The sequence below is a fragment of the Salarias fasciatus genome, chromosome 7, assembly GCF_902148845.1.
Source record: "Salarias fasciatus chromosome 7, fSalaFa1.1, whole genome shotgun sequence".
Taxonomy (NCBI): Eukaryota; Metazoa; Chordata; class Actinopteri; order Blenniiformes; family Blenniidae; genus Salarias; species Salarias fasciatus.
The window spans coordinates 22,952,367-22,974,015 of record NC_043751.1 but is presented as its reverse complement, the minus strand read 5'-3'; the positions used below and the strand labels follow the sequence as shown (position 1 = coordinate 22,974,015).

At 46.0% G+C, this 21,649-nt stretch overlaps 1 protein-coding gene across 1 annotated transcript; it reads left to right on the top strand.

The window, feature by feature from the left end:
- The first annotated feature begins 384 nt into the window (after positions 1 to 384).
- st3gal2 (ST3 beta-galactoside alpha-2,3-sialyltransferase 2) lies at positions 385 to 19,942 on the top strand. The gene is made up of 8 exons (XM_030097071.1): positions 385 to 396; positions 4,853 to 5,556; positions 15,741 to 15,800; positions 16,235 to 16,368; positions 18,000 to 18,179; positions 18,429 to 18,474; positions 19,239 to 19,358; positions 19,516 to 19,942. Exons 2-8 carry the CDS (start codon positions 5,140 to 5,142, stop codon positions 19,687 to 19,689), a joined length of 1,131 nt encoding a protein of 376 aa, XP_029952931.1. The 5' UTR covers positions 385 to 396; positions 4,853 to 5,139; the 3' UTR covers positions 19,690 to 19,942.
- Positions 19,943 to 21,649: the final 1,707 nt, after the last annotated feature.

The following is a 21,649-nucleotide window of genomic DNA, read 5'->3' as shown; positions in this document are numbered from 1 at the left end:
TAAATAGACCATTGTACTTTCAATATTAGGATATTTCCAGAATGTGTTGAAGAAAATGGATCAAAACCGACGCTTTTAACCTCCCTCAGTCAGAATTGATTTGATAAGTTTATACTTAGCAAAGCCCTATCAGATCAGTGTATTTCCCAAGCCTCTTAATGTAATGCATTAGGAAAGCCCACACCTATTAGCGTTTATTGCATTTTTTTTCCCCCCGCCATCTTTACTACTTATATTAAATGGCTCTGGACAGCCATTAAAGTCAAAGCAAAGCGGTAATAAATCTGATAATTATGTGAGTAGACACTCAGCCAACTTGAGTAATTAGAGTAGCAGAAGCTCCCGAATGGAGCTGAAGGTTGTGGTTCAACACTTTCTTAGCGAGTGTGTTCAGAAGTGGGATTGTTGCTCAAAAAGTCAACAAGCATCCATTAAAAAATCATGAGCAATTTGACTTGACGACTCAAAAACAAGGACAGGAATTGGTGGGCGCATCTGCAGGATGGGAGGATGACGCCTGAGGTGGAGATCGATCCATCTATATTTGGGAAAAGTCGCCATATTTGGATTCCAGAACTTTCTAATATCTCAATCTAAATGTTATTGGATCTAAAGAGGGGACATATTACTGCAGTAACACTTGTTTTAGCCAGTCTAAGTGATCACTATTATAAAATGAGTGATGCATTTACATTTTTTGTTGCATTTATCTTAGCTGACAGACGTTGAGAAGCTGCAGAGCTGCTGTCTCTGTATGTCCTACCCATTGAGCAGCAGCCACCACAACAACTCTCTCCAATGGGTAATTTCCATGGAAGGACCAGCAAAGTTATTACATTTTATTCAAAGGAACAAGAAAATTAACTCCACAAGTATTTTATCTCCAGTTATCTCTTATAATTTGCTCTGTCTGATCAAAACTAATGATCAGTGCCAATGCGTATTTTTTTTTTTCCCTTTAAGTTGTTAACATGATTTAACATGGTTAAATCCTGGCTTCTGGTGTTAAAACCTGCCAAGTTTCAGTGGCTTGTGATCAAAAGAATAGACACATGCAGTACTGGTTTGGTATTTAATGATGCTTTAAAAATGTAATTAATTAATTTAATTAATTTCAACCCCTTTTCCATTTTTTAGCCCTTCGCTTACCAATTGATGCTTTTACCTTAGAAATATGGAATACAGAATATCATGCTTGATTGTATGCAATTTACAAAAATACCTACAGCATCTCCCACTCAGTAAGTTAACAGTAGGATCACAGCACTCAGTAGTGAAGAAGACTGGAGAGAATAAAGTACATTTGTAATAAAATATGTGAGAGTTTAATCAGTTCGACACAGACTTGACTTGTGAATCCGGTGGTTGAAAGGGTCTGGCTTTCATATCCTTGATCGATTCTAATGGCAAGCAAACACGAGGCTGTAAAAGATGTGAAACAGATCAATTGTTTCGGCTAGGTTTTTCAAAATAGTCCACAAGGTGGCTGTTTAGCTTTGTCAACTTTTATGGCCAGACGACGTGCAACAACAATCCCTTTCTTAAAAACCCACCGTGTCCGTCTCATGCAACAAGCGATGAAAGAGAACATGAATGGAAAGACACGAATCCACCAGAGGTGAGCGAAGTGTGTCCCAGATCTGAGGCATTGATTAGATGGGTCAAGGTTGGGGACGCGGCGGTTTTGCGTTGCTGTAACAACCCAGCATCACTCGCTGGCTGCCATGGCAATGCATCAAAAATAGAGTGGCGGAAAGTAATCGTTCGTGGCTGTGTGGGCGTGTTGGGAGGTTGACGGTAAGAAAAGGAGGCAGACAGTCTTCACAGTGTCATAATTATCTCACCGTCTTAAGTGGAAGGGACGGAGAGCGGTTCAGCTCAGGAGACGCACCGAAACACAGGTGCGAGGAAGGGGTTTTCACGCAGCAGTTATAAAAAAAAAAAAAAAGAAAGAAATTGAAATGAAATGTGGAGTTGGGCAATTTTCTTGAAAAAAATTTTAATTTTTTTCCATGAGGTAAAAGAAAACTGAAGAACCAAAGACATAGACTCATTGGATAGTCTGTATCTGAGTGTCTGCATTATTGTCATTATTTTTTTATCAGCTTACAGCAAGAATCTCTCCAAAAGTTTTATCAAAATCCTACGCAGTGATTATTCAGTTCTTTTTTGTTGAGCTGATGACATTCTAAAAATATTCTTTCTCCAACTAATATTCCAGTACAGCAGAAAAAAAAAAAGAAAACCACGCTCTGTGGTGCATTCTCTTTATTTTCCAGGCAGACAAATTGTGCCTGTACAGTCTTCCATTAAAAGTTAATGAGCAGGGCGTAATTAGTTTGTGTCTCTCTCTCTCGTCTGCACTGAAAACTGATGTGACACAACATTTTGCAACATGACAGCCTCTCACGGAGTTCAGTAAAAGTCTCGTAGTGATGCACGATCAGCCAGAACAGCGAGAATAAACAGCAGAAAGCAGATATGACAGGAGTTTGTTTGGGAGGTTTGTTTTCTCTGCTTGGTATTCTGTCCCGGCTCTTTCAATCTGTATGCTGTCAGTCCGGCTCAGCTCTTCCAATTCAGTGTAGTGGCATTTTTTAAAATTTATTCAGGGGGCCAATCAACAAAGGCTGCTTTTTTTTCCCTTTGCGTCTCCTTGTACCAGTGTGTGATGGACAGTATCAAAGACAAGCTGTGCAAGAAGACCGAGTGTGAGAAATGTTTTGAGATAAGAAGAAGCACGAGCGAAACAGCCAGACATGAAGAAAAAAGAAAGAGAGACTGCATGAGGTGCGCCGAGAGGACAGGAGAGAGAACGCGCTCGGAAAGGAAAGGGTCAAAGAGAGGAATTAAAGATGTCAGTGTGGTCAATCAGGCTAATGGTTCTAAAAGGCACTCTTCTCTTTTATCTCCTTCCCTCTGCAGGTCTTCCCACCGAACAGGAAGCCAGACGCCGTGCTGGACGCGGCGTCAGAAATCAGACATCCCAGACGGACTCACAGACACATCAGATCATCGAATAATTGATTTCAAGTGATGCTCGGTGCCTTAAGCGTCCGTAGACACAGAGGTGCAGGTGAGTTGAGGTGTTTAAAGGGCATCAGATCGACCTGGGCTCGGCAGACGGCCGGCTTGAAGCTGCCGCCTCAGGGGTCCGACCCTCAGATTACTATTTAGTAGATTAGAGCTAAGCAGCAGTCACCTTAAGCTGGCCAAGCCCATGAAACCTGCGCCGGCAGCCAGTAGGGCGCGCACACACACACACACACGCACACACGCACACGCGTGGCGGCACATCTGCACAACACAATTAAATTAGTGCATCTGGCAGACGGTGTGCAAACCTAGCTTAACGCCGTATACACATTAAATCACAGGCATAAAGACGTGCACGCTCACACACACACACCCACACACACACACACACACATACATACACGGACACTCTGGGCTAGAGGACAGATGCTACCCCCACCCTGCCCCTCGTCATCCTCTCAAAGCCAGCTGGAGAGAAGATGAGATTTGGGGCTGATTGGTTTTGTCTTTTTTTTTTCCCTCTGTCTCACCCCTGCAACTCGCTGCATCCTGCACTTCCACCCGGCCCCGGCGCAGCCGCGTGCACGGATAAACCCTCTTCATAAGAATCTTTTTCATCGGACGAATGTCAACCAATCTGCCTGTGAAGCTTTAAGCACTGCTCCCAAGATGAAAATGCTGATTTAACTTTCTATTTTTTTTTTTTTTTCTTTTTACATTTTTTATCTCTATGGGGACAGCGGACTGTGAAAGAACTTGATCGTTTTTGGACTTGAACTGTGAATCGTGGATCTCATATCAGTCAGACTTGGCAAAAACCCCTCAGCTGCAGTGCAGACATCAGTAACTTCATATCAGGAAATGCATGGAATCAAGAAATCTTTTGCCATTATCTTTGAGGTTTTACAGTTTTTTTTTTTCTATCAGGATTTTATAATTCAACAACAAAAAAAAAAATGGATGTGAAACTTTTCTGTACAACTTTTGAAAGTCTGATTGAAGAAAGTGTCTGCATCAAAGGAAAGCTTTTAAACTGATGCTATTCCTTCAAAAAGTGTTCAGTCAGGCACGCAGCGGACTGACAGGGGTGAAAGAGCAAACAGGGAGAGAGTAAATGAGGTGAGAGAAAGAGACTAGAGCTACGCAGTGGAAGAAAGAAGAGAGGAATAAGACTCCTCCACACACACACACCTTTTTTTTTTTTTGTCAAGGATGGCTAAAGCTGTGATGGAACACCCTTCAGGCCAGACCTCCTCCCTTCTACCGCTCCTCCTCCCTTCTTCCCTCCCTCTCTCCGCCGCTCTCCACTAGTCTGCCAGCTTTTTTTTCCCAGCTACGTCGCTTCAGTGCAGAGAGAGAGAGAGAGAGAGAGAGGAAGAGAGAGAGAGAGAGAGAGCACGGAGCGGAGCGCCGGAGCCGAGGCACAGATGGCAGATGAGACGGGAAAGACCCGCTGCATCCGCCCGCTGGAGCTCGCTGAAGGAGGACACCGCAGTTAATCAAAGGGGAGCGAGGGGAGGCAAAAAGTGAGAGGTGGACGAGAAGTGGCCGGGGAAAGGGAAAGTTGGAGAACCGGGAAGGAGAAGAGGAGGGAACGAACAAAGGATCGGGGGGGGGAGAGGACTTCCGAAGCGACTTCAGCGCGAGTGTGTGTGTGTGTGAGTGGAAGACAGAGCGTCCAGCGCCAGGCAGAGGAGGCGGAGGAGCGTCGCGCAGCGCGCAGCTTGACTGAGAGACAAATTGACGCTGACACCTTCTGTACCGTCAGTGTGTGTGTGTGTGTGTGTGTGTGTGTGTGTGTGTGTGTGTGAGAGAGGGGATTTATGTGTTCAGCTGGTGCGATCTAGAGGGTGGTGCTGAAGTCCAGGTGAACCGCTGCAGGGTCGTCCCATCAAGCTGAGCAGGCCCTGGTGGACGTTGGGTGGAGGCAGTGGAGCAGGCGGAGGGGGTCTGGGGACAGTGGCAGGCCCCGGGGTGGGGACATGGCCGTGGGGGGGCCGCATCCCGACCTCCACCCTGCACCGGGACCGACGCTGGGGCTGGGGCTCCTGGAGCGGCGGGCCGTCCAGGGGCGCCCCCAGACTCCTGGAACTGCGGCCCTGGATGAGCGGGGGCGTGGCGGCCGGCGTAGGTAGCACGGGCGCAGGAGGCGGGCCCCCGGGGGAGAAGGGGGGCAGGGTGAGGTGTTCCAGGAGGATCTGGGTGCTCCTCGGCACGCTGGTCCTGGTGTTCCTCACCTCGCTCTTCCTGTCCGTGTCGTTCCGCGGGGGCGTCGGATTCAACTACCTGGAGCCGCCCGGGTGGGAGGAGTCGAGGCGGGTGAAGCTCGTGCCCAGCTACGTGGGCGCCCACCGCCTGGCGCCGCCCGACGCCCCGCAGCAGAAAACATGTGCCTGTCCGCGCTGCGTCGGAGACCCCGGGGTGTCCGACTGGTTCGACGAGAACTACGACCCGGACATCTCCCCCGTCTGGACCCGAGAAAACATCCAGCTGCCCTCTGACGTCTACTACTGGTGGGTGGTAAGTGACCACGTCATCTCACCTATTCAGCTGTATAATCCTTTAGTCTCGCCTGACAGATCTGAAGCCTACCCTCCCCTCTGGCCTGTGCCACTGACTTTATGAGTGGAGTGCAAAGGAAGTTGCCGAGTGACTGAATTGATCCGAAATTCTCACGGAATTCAAACAGGTTTCATCTGGGCTGTTTGTTTCCTCACCGCTCCGACTCCCCGTGGTTCGAGCAGCGTCGAACTGAATTTTAAGCTTACACCTTGGATGGAACGATTAATTTCTCTAAGTTTCTTTTGCCCAGAGGCTGACACCTGTGGTTTTTATCCACAAACACATTCGGTAAATCTTATTTACTGCAAATTAAACAGCTTAATTTTCCTGTTTACCTCCTTGAACTACTTTGTGGGATTTCTTTCCCCCCTAAGGCGGCACAACATATCACAAACTTAGCAATATTTTGATATCTACATGCACAACATGCATACCAAAATAAATAACTGCAATTAGCGGTGATTGAGACCTCAATATTGTGCGATTTCAAAAATTGTGCACAATTAAAACAAACATTGCCCCAACGATGGCTGGTGAGAACTCAAATTAGTGGCAAGAGAAAGAACGAAGCTTTTTCAAAGAGCAAATCCCACAGCATTAAAACAAAAAATGTCATAAACTAAATGTATCTCATTGTTCAGTCCCAGATGGATTCATGAGGTATGATGGCGTCACTTGACCAGCGCTCTGCTCGTTCTTTAAAGTTTATACGGCACTTTTAAGACAACAAATAGACCTGGAGTTTCTTTGAGGAAGACACTGAATCAAAGAAAGTAAGAAAACCAAGGTCAATGCCAGACTTGGGTTTGGTGGATGAGTGAGATTACTCCCCAAGGTTCGGCTGGGACGAGCGCTACCGTCTGTCTGGAGCTTCATCCGGCCGCCTGCTAGCTCAGACAAAGCCCGAGAGCAGGTGAAGCACCGAGCCCGATGCTGTCTAAAGATACCGAAATCTTCTTAGCGGTATCTCTAAAGCTCACCGATTAGCGGGTTTTAGCGTGTCTGTTTGCTTGCGCCTCATTGAGCAGTGGCGCATAATCTGGTGTAAAACTATTACCGACATGAAGCAAACAATGTGCTAATTAGCGAGTCTTTGCAGAACTTTGGAAATCCTCCGAGATTTGGAATTTGAGTTCATCTCGCTACGTTTAGCTAATCAAGCCCCGGCTTAAGATCAATTTAGAGACACGACGGTGGGTTTTTTTCTCTCTCTCTCTAAAGTTTGCTTTTGTGGGAAACTCAGAGATGTATTTACTGAAAATTGCTGCTTGCTCTGAGTGCCGGGCCTTTTCATCTCAGCACTGGAGGTCGAAGGTCCACACATTTTGTGATTTAATTGCCTGTTTTTGGCAGGGGGAAAAAAAAAAAAAAACTACATAAATTCACAGATTTTCATTGAATTCAACACAACGGGGTTATATATTATACAACGTGCAACCAGCCTCCACTGATGCCCAACACTGCTACGAAAACACATTTCTCAGCAGCATCAGATAAGGTTTTTATTTGTATGCGTGGCAGCGAGGGGGGGGGGGGGGGGGGGGGGGGGGGGGGGGGGGGGTGGGGCGGCAGTCCGTTACATGGAAGATATAAGTTTATTAGGACAGCAACATAGAGGGGAGTAATACATCATAATCACATCCTCATCATCCTGCCTCATCGCTGAGCCAACCAATCCCCTCTTACAAGTACTACATGCTCCTCATGCATCCCTGCCAGTCGCGTTTCGTGCCGTTAGGGTGAGTAAATAAGGCTGGCAACTGTTTTTTATTAAATTTCTATCAAGAACCGACTAAAAACAGAAGAACATAGTCTTTTAAAGGGAGAGAGCTTTTTAAGCTCTAATTTGAAGATGTATTTTTTGCTTTACATCCCCCTCTCAGTGAGTCTTGCTCCGTATTTGGGGTCTCTTTCAGCGGCGTCTGTCTTGTGTTTCCGTTAAGTGCTGCATCGGTGCCGTTCGGTGGCTGTTTGGGACTTCTATTTCACAGCCGTGTCCTCAGTCCGGCTCCGAAACGGTTGAAAACTGCAAACACAGGCCAGCAGCTGCCAAGCCATTAGGTCACACTGCAACAGGGAGGTGATGAACTGAGATGGAAGAGCAGGGGAGGAGAGAGAAAGCTAAATAAATGAGAGGGAGGAAAGACGTGTCGAGGAGGAGGGAACAGTAGGGAGCAAAAAATAGAATGGAGCAGAGATGATTGGGAAAAAGGGGGAGAAATGAGGAGTGGCAGATTTTAGATTTTCACTTGAAGCAGAAAAAGGAGGAGGGAGTAATATTCTACCATACAGATAGTAAATTCGAGGATTCTGATAGCACATTAGGGACTAAATGATCATAAAAACATCTTGAGATGTGTTAAGACTGCAGGAAAAACTATAAATTCTCTCCTGTGTTTTCTGTTTATGTCCATTTTGTAGAACTCCAAATATGAACGCTCTTTTAAACCTTCCGATTCTGTTTTCATGAATTCAAACCTTATGATCCGATCCTGTCACCACTGACAGGATTTGTCAAGTGTGCCTCTCTTCCATCCCTTTTCCCCGACTCTATAAAAAACGTAATTTCAAAAATCTACTAAAACTTTCCAGACAAACAAACGTCCAACAATTTAATTGAACAACTGTCTTGCCCAGCTGATCTCCCTCTTTCCCCATATGCACAAAATCCCTCACACGCAAACACAGCTTGCATATTAACTAGCCTGCAGATCCCGATCCATCAGTCATGTTCGCATCCACAAGCGCACCGGGCTCGCCATCTTGTCGCCTTGCCAGGCTTTTCCGAACTGTCAACACGCGTCTACTAAACTCTTGCTTGTTGACTGCAGCTGTTTGTCTGTAGTTCCTGAGTTTATTAAATCCCTGCAGCCGTCACGCAGCAGCCGGATCAGTGTGTGCGTCTCTAAACGAGAAGAGGAGTCATTATGTCCGCGGCGCCGCAGCTGTTAACGCACTAATAATTTGTGATTATTATTCACCTGTGAAAAGTAGAATATTCAGGTCGACATCTGAGTAAATCAAGTCAAACTGATCCGAAAATATTTTTTGTCCTCTCAGGAAATGTGATGAACTGTGTCTCCATGCTGTAAGATGGCCACAATTGAAAAAAAATCACTTTGAAAAGGGTGGAAAAGATGACAAAGTTCATGCTTGATTTTGCGGATTGGTCCCAGTCGGTGGTCGGGGTTGTCGCCCGGTCCATCGGCTGGTGGTTCGATCGCCCATCTGGCCTCATCCATGTGTCAGAAATGCCTTTGGGCAAGACGCTGAACCCCGAGGTGCTCTTTGTGGAGGCGGAGGACCTTGCGCCGCAGATGTCTGCATTGGTGTGTGTGTGCGTGCATGAATGTGGAGATGTGACTAACGGTGTAATTAACTCGGAGGCTGTTGAAGCGGTTCTAATGGTCCGTATGAGTGAAGTCCGTTTACAGCACGACCCGGTCCAGGATCGAAGGAGGGAGCATAAAAGAACAGATGTCAGGACTTTTTGGCAGCGTTGGCTGCATGTTCTCAGTTAATGTTTGATAAAGATAAAGACTAAGTTGAACAAATAGAAGGCTGGTGAGAGCTACCGAATCAAATAAATGCCTACAAACCAACAGAGGGCTGACAGGTGTGGCTGAGAGGAGTAAACAAAAGTCAATCTATTCCACCGAAAGAACAAATAAACTCAAACTGCAAACAAGTTGGAACACAAAAAAAAAAAAAAAAAGCAGCGCTCCAGCTATTGTGGCTGACTACAGCCAATCAGACTGTGTTTATATGAGTCAGTCAACAGGAGTTAGCTCGTGAGTCAAACCGTCCGTCTGTCTTCTCTGCCTCTTTATTCGTCTCGGGGTTGTTTGGGGTTACAGCTGTCTGTGGCTGAAGTGAACATAAAAATGTTCGCGTGTGTGTGGAAACTAAAGCATTGGATATCTCATCCAAGAAGTAGGGACAGGGACTTTTGGTGAATATAACGCCAACCGTGGATCTTTCTCAGCTTCGCTCTGAGGTCTGACTTCAAGGAGCCCTCTGTTCACTCTCAAGTGCTGTTTTGGGAAGCGTGCAGGACTCTTCCCAGCGCGCACTGCTCGTAGAAAGCACTCAGAGCTCAGGATTGATTTTTGTTTGGAGACCCGACGCGATGCTGTAAACACATCTGCCTCTGCAGGCCTCGCAGACGGGGCTCTGCCGACTAGAAATGCAATAAATATCATGTAAATTGTCTGCGCAGACAGGCCTTTATTTTCAAGGCGTCCCTGGTCTCTAATTCACTCAAGCTCAGTGTGTGTGCTGCCTTACCTGTTGTCTCTGTAAATTTAGGACAAAGTCCATTTTAATACTTCCTGTAGAGTTATCAGATCAAAGTGTGATCACATCAAAAACCTCGCAGCTTTCCCTTCAGAAGTCAACTTTTAATGGAAAAAAAAAAAAACAGACGAAATGCTCGGGGACTAAACGTTCACTACGAACCCTTCGTTGGGGTTTTAATTCAAACAGACAACGTAGCGGCTGCCCCGATAATGTGTATGTAATTGTGCGCCTTAATCATGCTTAATTCACCGTGTGTGCTTCGGTAATCGACCACGTTCCGCCCTCCCCTCTCGTATCTTCCCATCAAAGCAGCGCGCATCAGCTGGTCCGGCGCTGGCCGCCCTGTGGCGGCTCTTAGATGGGAGTTTTTGGCAGATAGTCCATGTGAAAAAGTGACCCTGCGACGCTGGAGCAGGTAGACGATATTGTATTGTTTGACATTGCAGTCAGCAGGCCTGCACCACTCGGATCAATAAAATCTATTTTTTCCTAACATGAGTTAATGGATGGCCGGGTGCAGAGGAGCGCAGGGGTTGGAAGGAGGGGGGGCGGGTGCAGACCTGGAGAGGATCGGGCCCTGTAATGTCGAAGGTGAGGAGAAGCTTTAGAGACAACCTAACAGGTTGTTTCCTTGTCAAATAGTTTTAGGAAACAGACATCGGTGACTCACGGCGAGAGGCGCCGGTGTAAAGTGCTCCCCAGTCGATCGCACAGTTTCTCTCTCCTCCGAAGTGAGAAGTGGTTTTAATACAGGAGAAGCCAAGTAGTCAAATACAAACTGCTTTTTGTTCTTTTCTTCCATCACTCCTCTTTCTTTTTCTTTTTTTCCCACAACCATTTCCAATCAAGCAGTGCTGTTAAGATATGAAAACAAACAATTAGGTGTACGTGTAATTGAAGTATATGCTCTTCAATCAAACCTAATGTGTTATTATGCAGGCCTGCCTGAGCGGAGGAAAAGCCGGATCCTTCACTGAAATAAGCTTTTTAAAAAGTCTAATTTGTTTTGCCACACTTGAATTATGTTCAAGCCTTTTTTTTTTTTTTTTTTTTTTTTACAAAAAACATTTGCCCATTTAAGAATATAAATATTCAGCCACTAGTTTTCCTTGATTAAGTGCCCTCAAGTTTGTGATTTCTATAATAGTTTGGGGTTTAAGAGAAATGAGATTGAAAAATAGCTTGAATGAAACTTGACATCCATCTAACAGCCTGTTAGAGTCCAGATTTTAATTTCTCTACATGCCGGTGTAATGCTTAATGCTTCATTTTCTATTCAAGAAACAAAAACATCTAAAGTTTGCTTTTGCCAAGGGCCCAGCAATTACCTCTCTGTGTTAATATACAACATTTAACCTCACATGCAACAGCGAACGCATGAAATGAGTAGCTTATGTTATCACTTCTTAATATTCTCCCAAGAATCAAACTAAGCACATTTAATTGGAAGGTAATGGAAATGATTTGAAACAATGAAAGCAATTAAACAATAATTAAATGTGTTTTGGTTTGATCCATTGGGGTTTTCGCTCATTATAGGAGAAACTAACACTGTTCTTGTCTGGGATCCTGCCAATTATCCCGCCAGCCGCCAGTCAGCCAATCGGTGGGCTGCTTTTCTACCGGTGAACTCAGAGTGGGGGTAAAAACTTACTGAGAGCAACCAGGCAACTCACACACTCATCAAATTACTGATCGATAATCAAAGAACTTGATTGAAAAGTGTTGTTTTATATAAAGATTGTGTTGGATTCTCAGGATATTTCAGATAATCTGGTTAAAATTTATTCAGAATGTAACTTTAAAAACAATTCATCTTGACCCAATTGCTGCACAGATTATTCAAGGATAAAATACAATAAAATGATTAAAAGCAATCAATGATAAAGCAGAATAAAAGGTAAAATAGTGAAATTTGATCTCCGGCTTTTATCGGATGGATCCTGATGTTCTCCAGCTCACTGTACCAGATTGATACTAAACGACGACTCGTTCGACGAAACCGAACCCGAAGCTATGCTTCCTACTAGCGTTTGGCATTCGATCCACCAGAGGGCGCAGCTCAGCACACTGGCTGAATTCCAAGTAGATTTAGTTTTTAGAGCGTAAAAGAAAGTCGAATAACGATGACGGTGACAGGTGAAGGTCACGCCTCACGTAGCCGCTCATCGAGAGCTTTGAAAATTCCAACACTGCCCCCTGATGGTTACCAGTGGTACTGCAACTTTGGTCCATAGCTGTAACCTGGGCCGAACCCTGACAGGTGGTGCGAGCAGGGCCAGAGGGTGACCAGGGCGGGGCGGCCGTTGCGTGTGGATAAGATTGGATGACCTGAAATGAAAGTTTGTGTTCTCATTTAAATGTTCCCCTGGAAATGATCAGTTCTTTTAATTGGAGTAGGAATTTACCCAGAAACTATCCACCTCTTTTACAACTCCAACCTGCTTTGTGTGACTCCTGAGAGGAGCGCTGAGGTATTGATTTGGCTGGAAAGTAGAAGTGACTTTATTGGCTGCAGGTGCCATGGAAGCCCAGACCTCAAGAGTCAGCAGAGACGACGGTTTGGCACGGCTCCGGCAACACATCTGCCAGACGTTTGCTTCCCGCGAACAACGGCGCAGCGGCATGACAGGCTGGCTCCGGCATCGCGCGGTCCAAGAGGGATCAGAAAAAAGATGGAACACGAATGCAGAGATGTCGGAGCATGAGAGGCAAAGTCGTGGGGAGTAAAGGGAAGATTAGTGGTCTCTGATCAGCGCTGATGAGCTGCGTGGTGCACGGGCGTCCCTGAGAGGCACCGAGATGAAGAAAGACAAGAGGAGGAGAAACAAAAGGGGGAGCGAGGGAAATTAAAGAAACGGAATTAGACATGAGGGCAGGGAGCCTCTGTGCGAGTGAAAATCTTAAGCGAACGAGGTCCTTGTTGGGAGAAAAGGGAATTAAGGCCGTGATGGGTGCAGAAGAAGTGGTGACAAAGGAGTGTGAAAATTAAGACGGGTGTGTGGGAGAGAGGAACAAAAGAGATGAAGGTGAAAGGAGAGGAGCGCCGCGGCAACATGCGCCATTATCCTGACGGAACTGTTGTTTATGGCTACTTTTGTGTGGAATTTAAATGTCTTCTGTTTGCATGCATGAATGCAGATTTGTCTTTGTAGCTTCACTTTGTCGGGTTGGGCCCATTCTGACTAAAAGAATGTTTTGTGTCAATGCAAAGAAGTACAAGTAAATTTCTGACTTAATTGCGAAGCTTATTTTACTTTGGTTCCATTGGAAGAGCATTAGTTTGGCAGCCCTGAGCTACAGCCTTTCAAGTTCAGTGCCTTTTTTTTTCAAGTCTTAAACATCATATTTTAGACATTTTTAATAAGATTAGATTACTTAATTTGGTAATGTTCCTCTAAAACTGGCTGAAAACATGCTCACGTTAACATGCTACCAAGAATTTTGCCAAAAGTCTGATTAATCTCATTGAAGCCGTGCAGGCGTGGCCCGAAACTCCGGTTAGTTCAGACAAAAACACAACAGTTTCAGTTGTTTCAGAAACTGTGAAATCTGTGCTAAACAAAACAAAATATGCTCATAAACTGCAAAAGAATTCCATTTCCATGCTTCTCTGCTGTACTTTTTTTTCTAATTTAAAATGGTGCTTTGTCATGTTTTCTTTTTGAAACATTTAACTTTCACTGTCAGTCAAATAAGGTATTATTCGGGAGCCCAAGTCTGAGTCCTTTCACTATGTTGAATTTAATAGAATAACTCAGTTTCACTTTGTGCATTTCAGTTCTGGGTATACCAATAAACTAAAAAACTCTGAAAAGACGTATCTGATTCAGACCTTTAAACCCGGTAAACACACTTTGCGAATACAAAACCGGTATTCAAGTAAACAATTTGTGTCCTGCTTCAATAAACAATATTCCCTTTAAACAGTGCAACAAAACGTTACCCTAAGCCGGCAGAATTAAATATTGTAAAATAAATTACTTGCTGACTGCAGCTCGCCGTCCGTCTCTGTTCTCTCACTGCTCGCTTGTCCAGTGATTCAGTCCAAAGGTCCAGAAGTCCTCAAAATGTGTGCTGCTGTTGAGAAACTGTGTCTTCTTGCAGATTATCCTCCCCACAATCTGCAGACACTCGATAATTTACCCACTAAGTTCACTGTTTCTCAAACCCTGCAGAGACAGCCAGCTCCAGCCTGCTCTCACACACACCATACACACACACACACACACACACACACACACACACACACACACACACACACACACACACACACACACACACACACACACACACACACACACACACACACACCAGACAGGTGCAGCAATCACAGCTTCACTCACACCTGAACTAATCATCCTGACCAGCGCCTCACACGTCTCTGCAGAAAAACAACTTAAAGACATAACATTCCTTTTCCTTACAAAATTAATGAAATAAAATACATTTTTGCATTTTTAACCATTCTCATGCACATTTAAATTCAGTATAAATAAACCAAAAATACATATTAAAATCACTGTTTGTTAATACATTTTTTAACCTTCTGTTTATTAACTTGTTTAAATATTTATGAATATTTCTCACAGGTCTACAGTAGAGGGACCTTAGTACTGTAGCAGCATTCTGTTGTCATACAGAGACACCTAGTGGCCCAAGTTGGTATATTTTGTTGTTTAAATCCCATGAGCAGCCAAGCAACAGTGTGACTTACTTTATGGAATAGACAGTACTTATAATTCAGTGCTTTTATTATTATTTCTTGTCTTTAAAAATCCTTGTATGTTTTTATATCAGTATTTTTTTTTTTTTTTTTTTACAGTTTAAGTTTGTTTCATTGAGGCTTTTCAAAGCTCTCCAAATGGCCTCGCTCTACTTGTTACCTAACCGCCACTGTTGTCATTTTTCTTTTAAAAACCAAGATACGAGTTACAAAGAGCTATAAAACTTAACGCCTTGTTAAAAATGAAGAACACTGCCGCTGCAGTGGATGTGACTTCAGGACAAATCCACTTTGATTCAGCACTTTTCTTTGAGTGTGACCTCGAGAAAGACCACAAATCGTACAGATTCATGTGTTGCGATCCGAGCAACACCAGTTCTGCACAAGCAAAGCATTTCAACACTCTTACACTGGATTTCTTCAGATTTTCATGGCAGTAAATTTGTGAGTAAATGTGCTGTGAGCGACGGCTTCTGTGTGTGGAAACAAACACGTGATAGGAATGTGCGAGGCTGGTGAATTTTCTCTGTGACGGTGAAGGTTTTAGAAAATACGCCTGTAAAATAATGGAGATAAATGTGTGAAAATATAATTAATAATGACATTTAAATACACGAGCTTTGTTTTATTCAACAAAAATATCAGAAGCCACTTTGGGAGTTTTAATGTAATTTGCTTGAGTGTGACAAAATTTAGGAACCTTGCAGAACCTGAAACTGTGGATTTACTTTGGTATAGTTTAAAGGAAACCACCCTGACTCCAGGAGTTTGTGAAGGAAAAAAAAGTGATTTTTAAGAGTGAAATGAGGCGTTTAGAGGGTGTTTTTAAAACCCTTACAGGTTCTTTTCCCCTCACTCAGCTCTTTTTTCGACGTTTCCTCAGCTCCTCTGACCGCGGCTCGCCTGCTCTGACTGCATCCTGTCACCCTCCCTAAAACACACATAAACACACACACGGGTCAACACCAGCACCTGCTTTTTTGGAGTTTTTTTTTTTTTTTTTTTAGGCACGCGAATGCCCGCAACTAAATTTAAAGCGCGTTGTCAGCTTGGGTTTGTCCGGAGAGGAGATGCTGCGCCGCCTCACCCTGCCTTGTCTCTCTGTGTCTCTCTCTAGATGCTGCAGCCCCAGTTTAAACCCCACAGCATCCAGCAGGTGCTGCTCAGGCTGTTCCAGGTATTTTATATTATTAATTCATCTTTCCATTACTGTGCTGCTCTCCGAGCAGCCAAGTCATTACTCCATACTCCTGGGCGAAGGCTGAGGGGAACAGATCGTCTTTATTAGGAATTAAGTTCATCATTGACTGGCCTCATCACTTTTTTATGTGTGTGTCATTTTTTTTGAACGCGGCACGCGGGTTTCCCATAGGCCTGTGTGTTTAAATAGCTGAGTTTGGTCTTCCTGAGGGCAGAAGTGCTTCATGTATTTTTCATGGAGCTTCTCATAAAGAATTCACCCCGGTATTGAGAGCAGGATGTATTTTCACAGTTAAGTCTCAGCTGCAGGTCAGGTTATTTTATGTATTCTGTCGCTTTAGCGTCCCATTTCACTTCCTCCCCTACCCGGAATCTCGTCTGCTTGATCTAATTTGTGTCCGTCTCCCGCAGGTGATTCCCGGAAGGTCGCCGTACGGCTCGTGGGATCCGGGGCGATGTCTGCGCTGCGCCGTGGTGGGGAACTCCGGGAACCTCCGCGGGGCCGGATACGGGGCCACCATCGACGAGCACAACTACATCATGAGGTGAGACGGGGAAGGATGTGGCGCCGGCGCATCGGATGGGCTCAAAGAAAGAAAATCTGATGTTTTACCTGCTCTTTTCTACATTTATATTTGTGAATTAGAGAAAGAAAAACATTTCATTTTAATGTCTGTATTTATCTCAGATCATATCGGTGTCACAACACTCAGCAGCGCCGTGCCTCTTAAAGCCACGGGAACACAAAGCGTGTGTGTTGAGTGTGCGGAGACGGACTTACGGCAGATGTGTCCGCCTGATAGTCGGTTTAATCTCACCGGTTCATGCTGTTCTCTCGTCGGCGCTCCCATTGTTTAACCGAGAGGTCGGCTGACCCGTGCAATCACCGCCGGGCTCTGGATGTCTGGGGAACGTATAGATTTTGTGTGAGTGTGTGTGTGTGTGTGTGTGTGAGTGTGTGTGTGTCCCACGTGCACAGAGGCACATAAATCCTTCAGTTTCAGATGCCTCCCCCTGTTGTTCCGTGCAGCAGTGATGGATCACACAGGCCGACCGGTGTCGCTCGGCATGAGCTCAGCGATACGTCGTGTCCCAGAGCGTCGGCGACACGTGCCGCTGCTGAGCGGGACTGATTCTCTGCTTTTTTTTTTCTTTTCTATCTAGTTCTTTTTTTTGTATGCTAAAGCGAGTAGCGTCTTTCTTAAAAGCCCAGCATGTGGCCAGCCTGAAACTTCCATCTCCTGTCTCTTAGTTTAGTGTTTTGTTTTTAGTTCGCTCCGCCGCCACACAAAAGCCTTTCTGCCTGTGGTTTGAGTCCATATGAGAACGGTGCAGGCAGGGACCGCTTTATTTTATTTTATTTTTTTATTTCCAAGCGCACCTTTTAGATTCACAGCCCTCCTCCAGACGGTGAGTCACGTCTGCCGTACAGTGAGAACAGTCGATGTCAGCCGAGCGGTTCGCTCACCGTCTGACTGGAGGTTACGCTGCAGAAAATCACATATGCGGATGAGAAATCTTGCAAACGACAGCTGCTGAAACTATACGGTGAACCTCGAGTAAACACTGGTTCTGAACAGGAGTGTGCACGTGTGGAGCTTGCCCAATCCAAAAAGAAGTTGCAGGATTTAAAGCCTTTGAGGTGAAGTTGTCAGTAAAATCCCCTTTTTTTAATAAGCAAACTGTATAAAATCTGCAAAAATGGGGCTTTTTCTCTCCCTTTGAATATGAAGGTGCAGGAATAAAACACTGAGATTTCGATTTACTTGGTTCCCAGATGCTTAAAGTAAAAGTAAAAGTGTCTGTTTGTCTCCTCCCTTTTCCAGATGAATTAGTAATCATCGGTCTGCAGCCACTGCAAGTTATTGCATTTTGCTTTGCATCAATCATTAAAAATCTACGGTTTACCAAAACCCCTGATTACCCAGAGCGCTTTAGATTCTTAAAAACACATTATGATGTAGCATGCATACGAAGAAAGAAACAGAATAAGAGGATTAAAACAGGACTAAAAGTGTAACTGAACAATACAAGGAAACTACACCGTGCATAAAAATGAACAGGTATTGAAAGAACTGAAACCTCTTCTTAGCTTGTCTTGATTTTTTTCGACTGGATGCTTTTAAACAATGCCCAAAAGAAATCAGCGGGAAACCGTTTTGTTTCTGCCCGGCAGGATCAACCTGGCCCCCACGGTGGGCTACGAGGAAGACGCCGGCAGCCACACCACCCACCACTTCATGTACCCGGAGAGCGCCAAGAACCTGGCGGCCAACGTCAGCTTCGTCCTGGTCCCCTTCAAGACGCTGGACCTGGTGTGGATCACCAGCGCGCTCTCCACCGGCCAGATTCGATTGTGAGACGCCGCGCATGAACACATAAAGGCATAAGCAGGGATTAACACATATATGAATGGATGAGGCTTTTACTGCAGCGCAGGGATGTAGCACAAATACGCACACACACACTGTATAGATGTGAGAAGCCAGGGAGGTATTGGCCTGGAGCAACCTGTCGGACGTCGATCACCCAGAATTCATAGCTGCAGCAATCACATCAAGTGCCGATTGGATGTATTTAATCAATCTCTCTCTCTGTTTCCCAGTACTTATGCTCCGGTGAAGCAGTTCCTCCGTGTCGATAAAGACAAGGTGTGTATGTTCAACCTTCACAGCAATCAATTTAACACATTCACAGTCAAAAACACAGCACATACACACACACACACGCGCGCGCTGACCCTGCCCTGCTGCAATTATATCATCCCCCTCCCCATTGTTGATGACGGATTACAGTTAGATTAAAAACCTTTCCTTTGTTTTCAATAATCTTCCTCTCGCTCTTTAATCCTTGAAAAATAAATAAACTCGATCTAATCCCCGCCATGTGAAGACTTTGCCAATATCTTTGCGGCCGGTCGGGGACTCTGGGGCCGACCCAGAAATCTCGATTTGTGAGATTTATTCCTCCGCCGTGGCTTTCCGAGCGGCCCGGAGTCCCGTTCGCCGGGACCGGAGATCACCTGGAGGGAGCTGATGAATTTGTAATTACCGTTCAGCCCAGAACCATTTTAATCTCTCGCTTGTGATCCAAACTGCGGGGCGTATTAAAACTTCGCTCTGCGGAGCCTTTTCTTGTTTGCCGGGACCTTTTGAATATGCAGCGGCTCCCGATTTACAGGAGGTTATCTTTGACTGCATGACTGCGTTAATATCTGCGCCAAAGCTTTTAATCTCAATTGAGGGGACGGCTTTGGAGAAATAAGTGGCTGCGACGCAGAGGTCAGCCCGAGAAAACAAATCAGTGCGAAAAGTATGTTTTTATACAAAAGTTTGGCTTTGATTTGCATTTTCACCCAATCTGTTCAACTTTTGATACAAACATGTACAGTTTACACTGCGTTTCTTTTTCTCAGGTCCAGATTTTCAACCCGGCGTTCTTCAAGTACATCCACGACCGCTGGACCAGGCATCACGGCCGCTACCCGTCCACCGGCATGCTGGTGCTGTTCTTCGCTCTGCACGTCTGTGACGAGGTCAGGTTCTCTCTTCTCTCTCCAGATTTTAACACACACTGTGAATTCTTCTCTGCACGATGGAACCTATGAGTCACATTCATAACAGAAAAAGAGAAGAGGAAATTTTTCCTCCCCCCCATTCTTTTCTGTGACACACTCCTCCGCTCTCCACCAGGTGAATGTGTTTGGCTTCGGGGCGGACAGCCGAGGAAACTGGCACCACTACTGGGAGCAGAACCGGTACTCCGGAGAGTTCAGGAAGACCGGCGTGCACGACGCCGACTACGAAGCCCAGATCATCGAGCGGCTGGCCAAGGCCGGCAAGATCACCGTGTTCCCTGGGAAATAGGCGGCCGGCGCCTCGTTTCTGTCACACGGCTGGTTTGGCGACTGTTCAGGCTTCTCACAGTGTGTTCGATATCTCCGCTCCCACTTAACTGCACCAGGCTCCGGCCGAGGAAGCTGAGGCGAAACGGCCACGCAGTGCAGACTCTTAGAAACCACGGACCAGGATCAAGGAGATGGACACCGTCTTCGTGTTATCTAGACATGGCCTGTGAGAGTGAGCTGAGCCTTAAATTAGATTGAAGTGAAGGGGTCAGGAGGGCGGTTCACCTCAGATTGGCAGTATTAGGGCTGAAAGCCAAGGTCACGGAGCTCTTTCCGAGAGCAACGTGAACTCGGGAGCGACGGCCAGCAGAGCGCCGGACAGAAGGACAGCTCAGCCCATAACGCCCAATCAGACTGCCGGAGGAGTGAAGACCTCACCAAATGCCCCACTTCTGGACTGAATCCAGTGGAAATGTTCACGTCGGATGACTCTTTAATGCTCCTTTATGATCAATAATCCTCTGTGGAAACACACAGACGGAATCTTCTGCATTTGTGCTTGCTGAATGTGCGTTTTAACCTTCTAAGGTCAGGATGTTGATGAACTCAGAGAGCCTGCAGAGAAGATTAGGCTTCGTGTTGAAGGGATCTTCGGACCACTTTTGCAGTTTTTACTGAACGCCAGGCGGGGCTGTGAGATGGACTCGCCCTCTTCAGATCCTGTATGCGTCCAGACGTCTCCCGACACTTTCTGCTGTCGTAACTCTACTTTTATTGGCGTTGCGCCACAGACGACGGCGCCACAAGGACGGTGTCAGACTGTGCGACGGGTTGTAAAGCAGATCCTTTTTGAGGCGACGGCTTTACAGCATCGGTCCCCGGGTTCTTACCGGGCTTTAGCAGACTCACAGGACCACAATCAGGACTTGAGCCTTCCAGCTGGGAGAGTTCGCCGCAGCACGAGCCTCGGCGTATGTAGCCTGCTCTCCGATGCCAGAGCGACTCACGGGCCTCGCTGCAAGAAATCGTGTTCTGGGAGACAGCTGATCTGACTGTGCTGGACTCTTAACGAGGCCAGAAGTCTTTCTCCTGGGATTCCGTGTTTTGGAGGGAGGCATGCTGGTCTCTGGACCGCGGCGTAATCCCCATGTGGTCCGGCAGGCTCTAATTTGGGAGAGGAGGACTGGAGGTGGAAAGCTGGGGCAAGGCGGGGGGGGAAGAAAAAATGAAGACATCATTCGCTCGAGTGTTTGTGAGGATAAAAAGAGGCAGGAGTCGGTTTGTGGCTCAGACTGTACCGAGTTCACCTCGTCTGCTTCTCTTGTGTCCCGCAAACCCTGAACTGTCCAGCCGCTGCTGTGAAGAGGCGTTTCACCCACAGACTGACGCCCGGACGATGGGGTGCGAGGAAACCCCAGAGGATCTGGGTATCACCTGACCTAACCTGTCTGCAGCTCAGCTCCATTAACCACTAGTCCCGGTCTCCCTGCTCTGAAGGGGGCGGAGCCACCAGACGCCTTAGACTTCACCTCTCTACACAGAACTGCACTTCATGTCCTGTGGTTTGTGTGTTTGTGTGTGTGTGTGTGAGTGTGTGTGTTTTATCATGATGACATATCCCTCCCTCTCTCCCCCCGAGAGAGTGCAGCTTTCAGCGCTTGTTTTTTTAAGCTCCTGCCTGAAGTTTCTGGTTGAATTCACGCTCTCGGCTCAGACCAGACTTTCTTTCCCACTTAAAGAGCACTGTGGCTTCATCATCATCATCATCATCATCATATCACACATTCATACACCCATGTCCTCCATAGTCAGACATTTGTCTCTAACCAGGAACACAAGCAAGGATTTCTGAGAAAATCGACCATCAGAGAGGGAAGATGCTATTTGGTTTGAGCTGAGGCTGTAAATCCATCCAGCTGCCACAGGATCCAGATGTGCTCATCATGAAGAAGAGTTCTCCAGGTTCCTATGCAGGTCTG

What these genes read in the sequence shown, in the direction of transcription:
- st3gal2 (XM_030097071.1), top strand. Translation starts at nt 5,140, where the DNA reads ATGAGCGGGGGCGTGGCGGCCGGCGTAGGTAGCACGGGCGCAGGAGGC. An exon ending in TGCTGCTCAGGCTGTTCCAG is followed by an intron (nt 15,801 to 16,234) that starts GTATTTTATATT and finishes CGTCTCCCGCAG; the next exon opens with GTGATTCCCGGAAGGTCGCC. An exon ending in TCCACCGGCCAGATTCGATT is followed by an intron (nt 18,180 to 18,428) that starts GTGAGACGCCGC and finishes TCTGTTTCCCAG; the next exon opens with TACTTATGCTCCGGTGAAGC.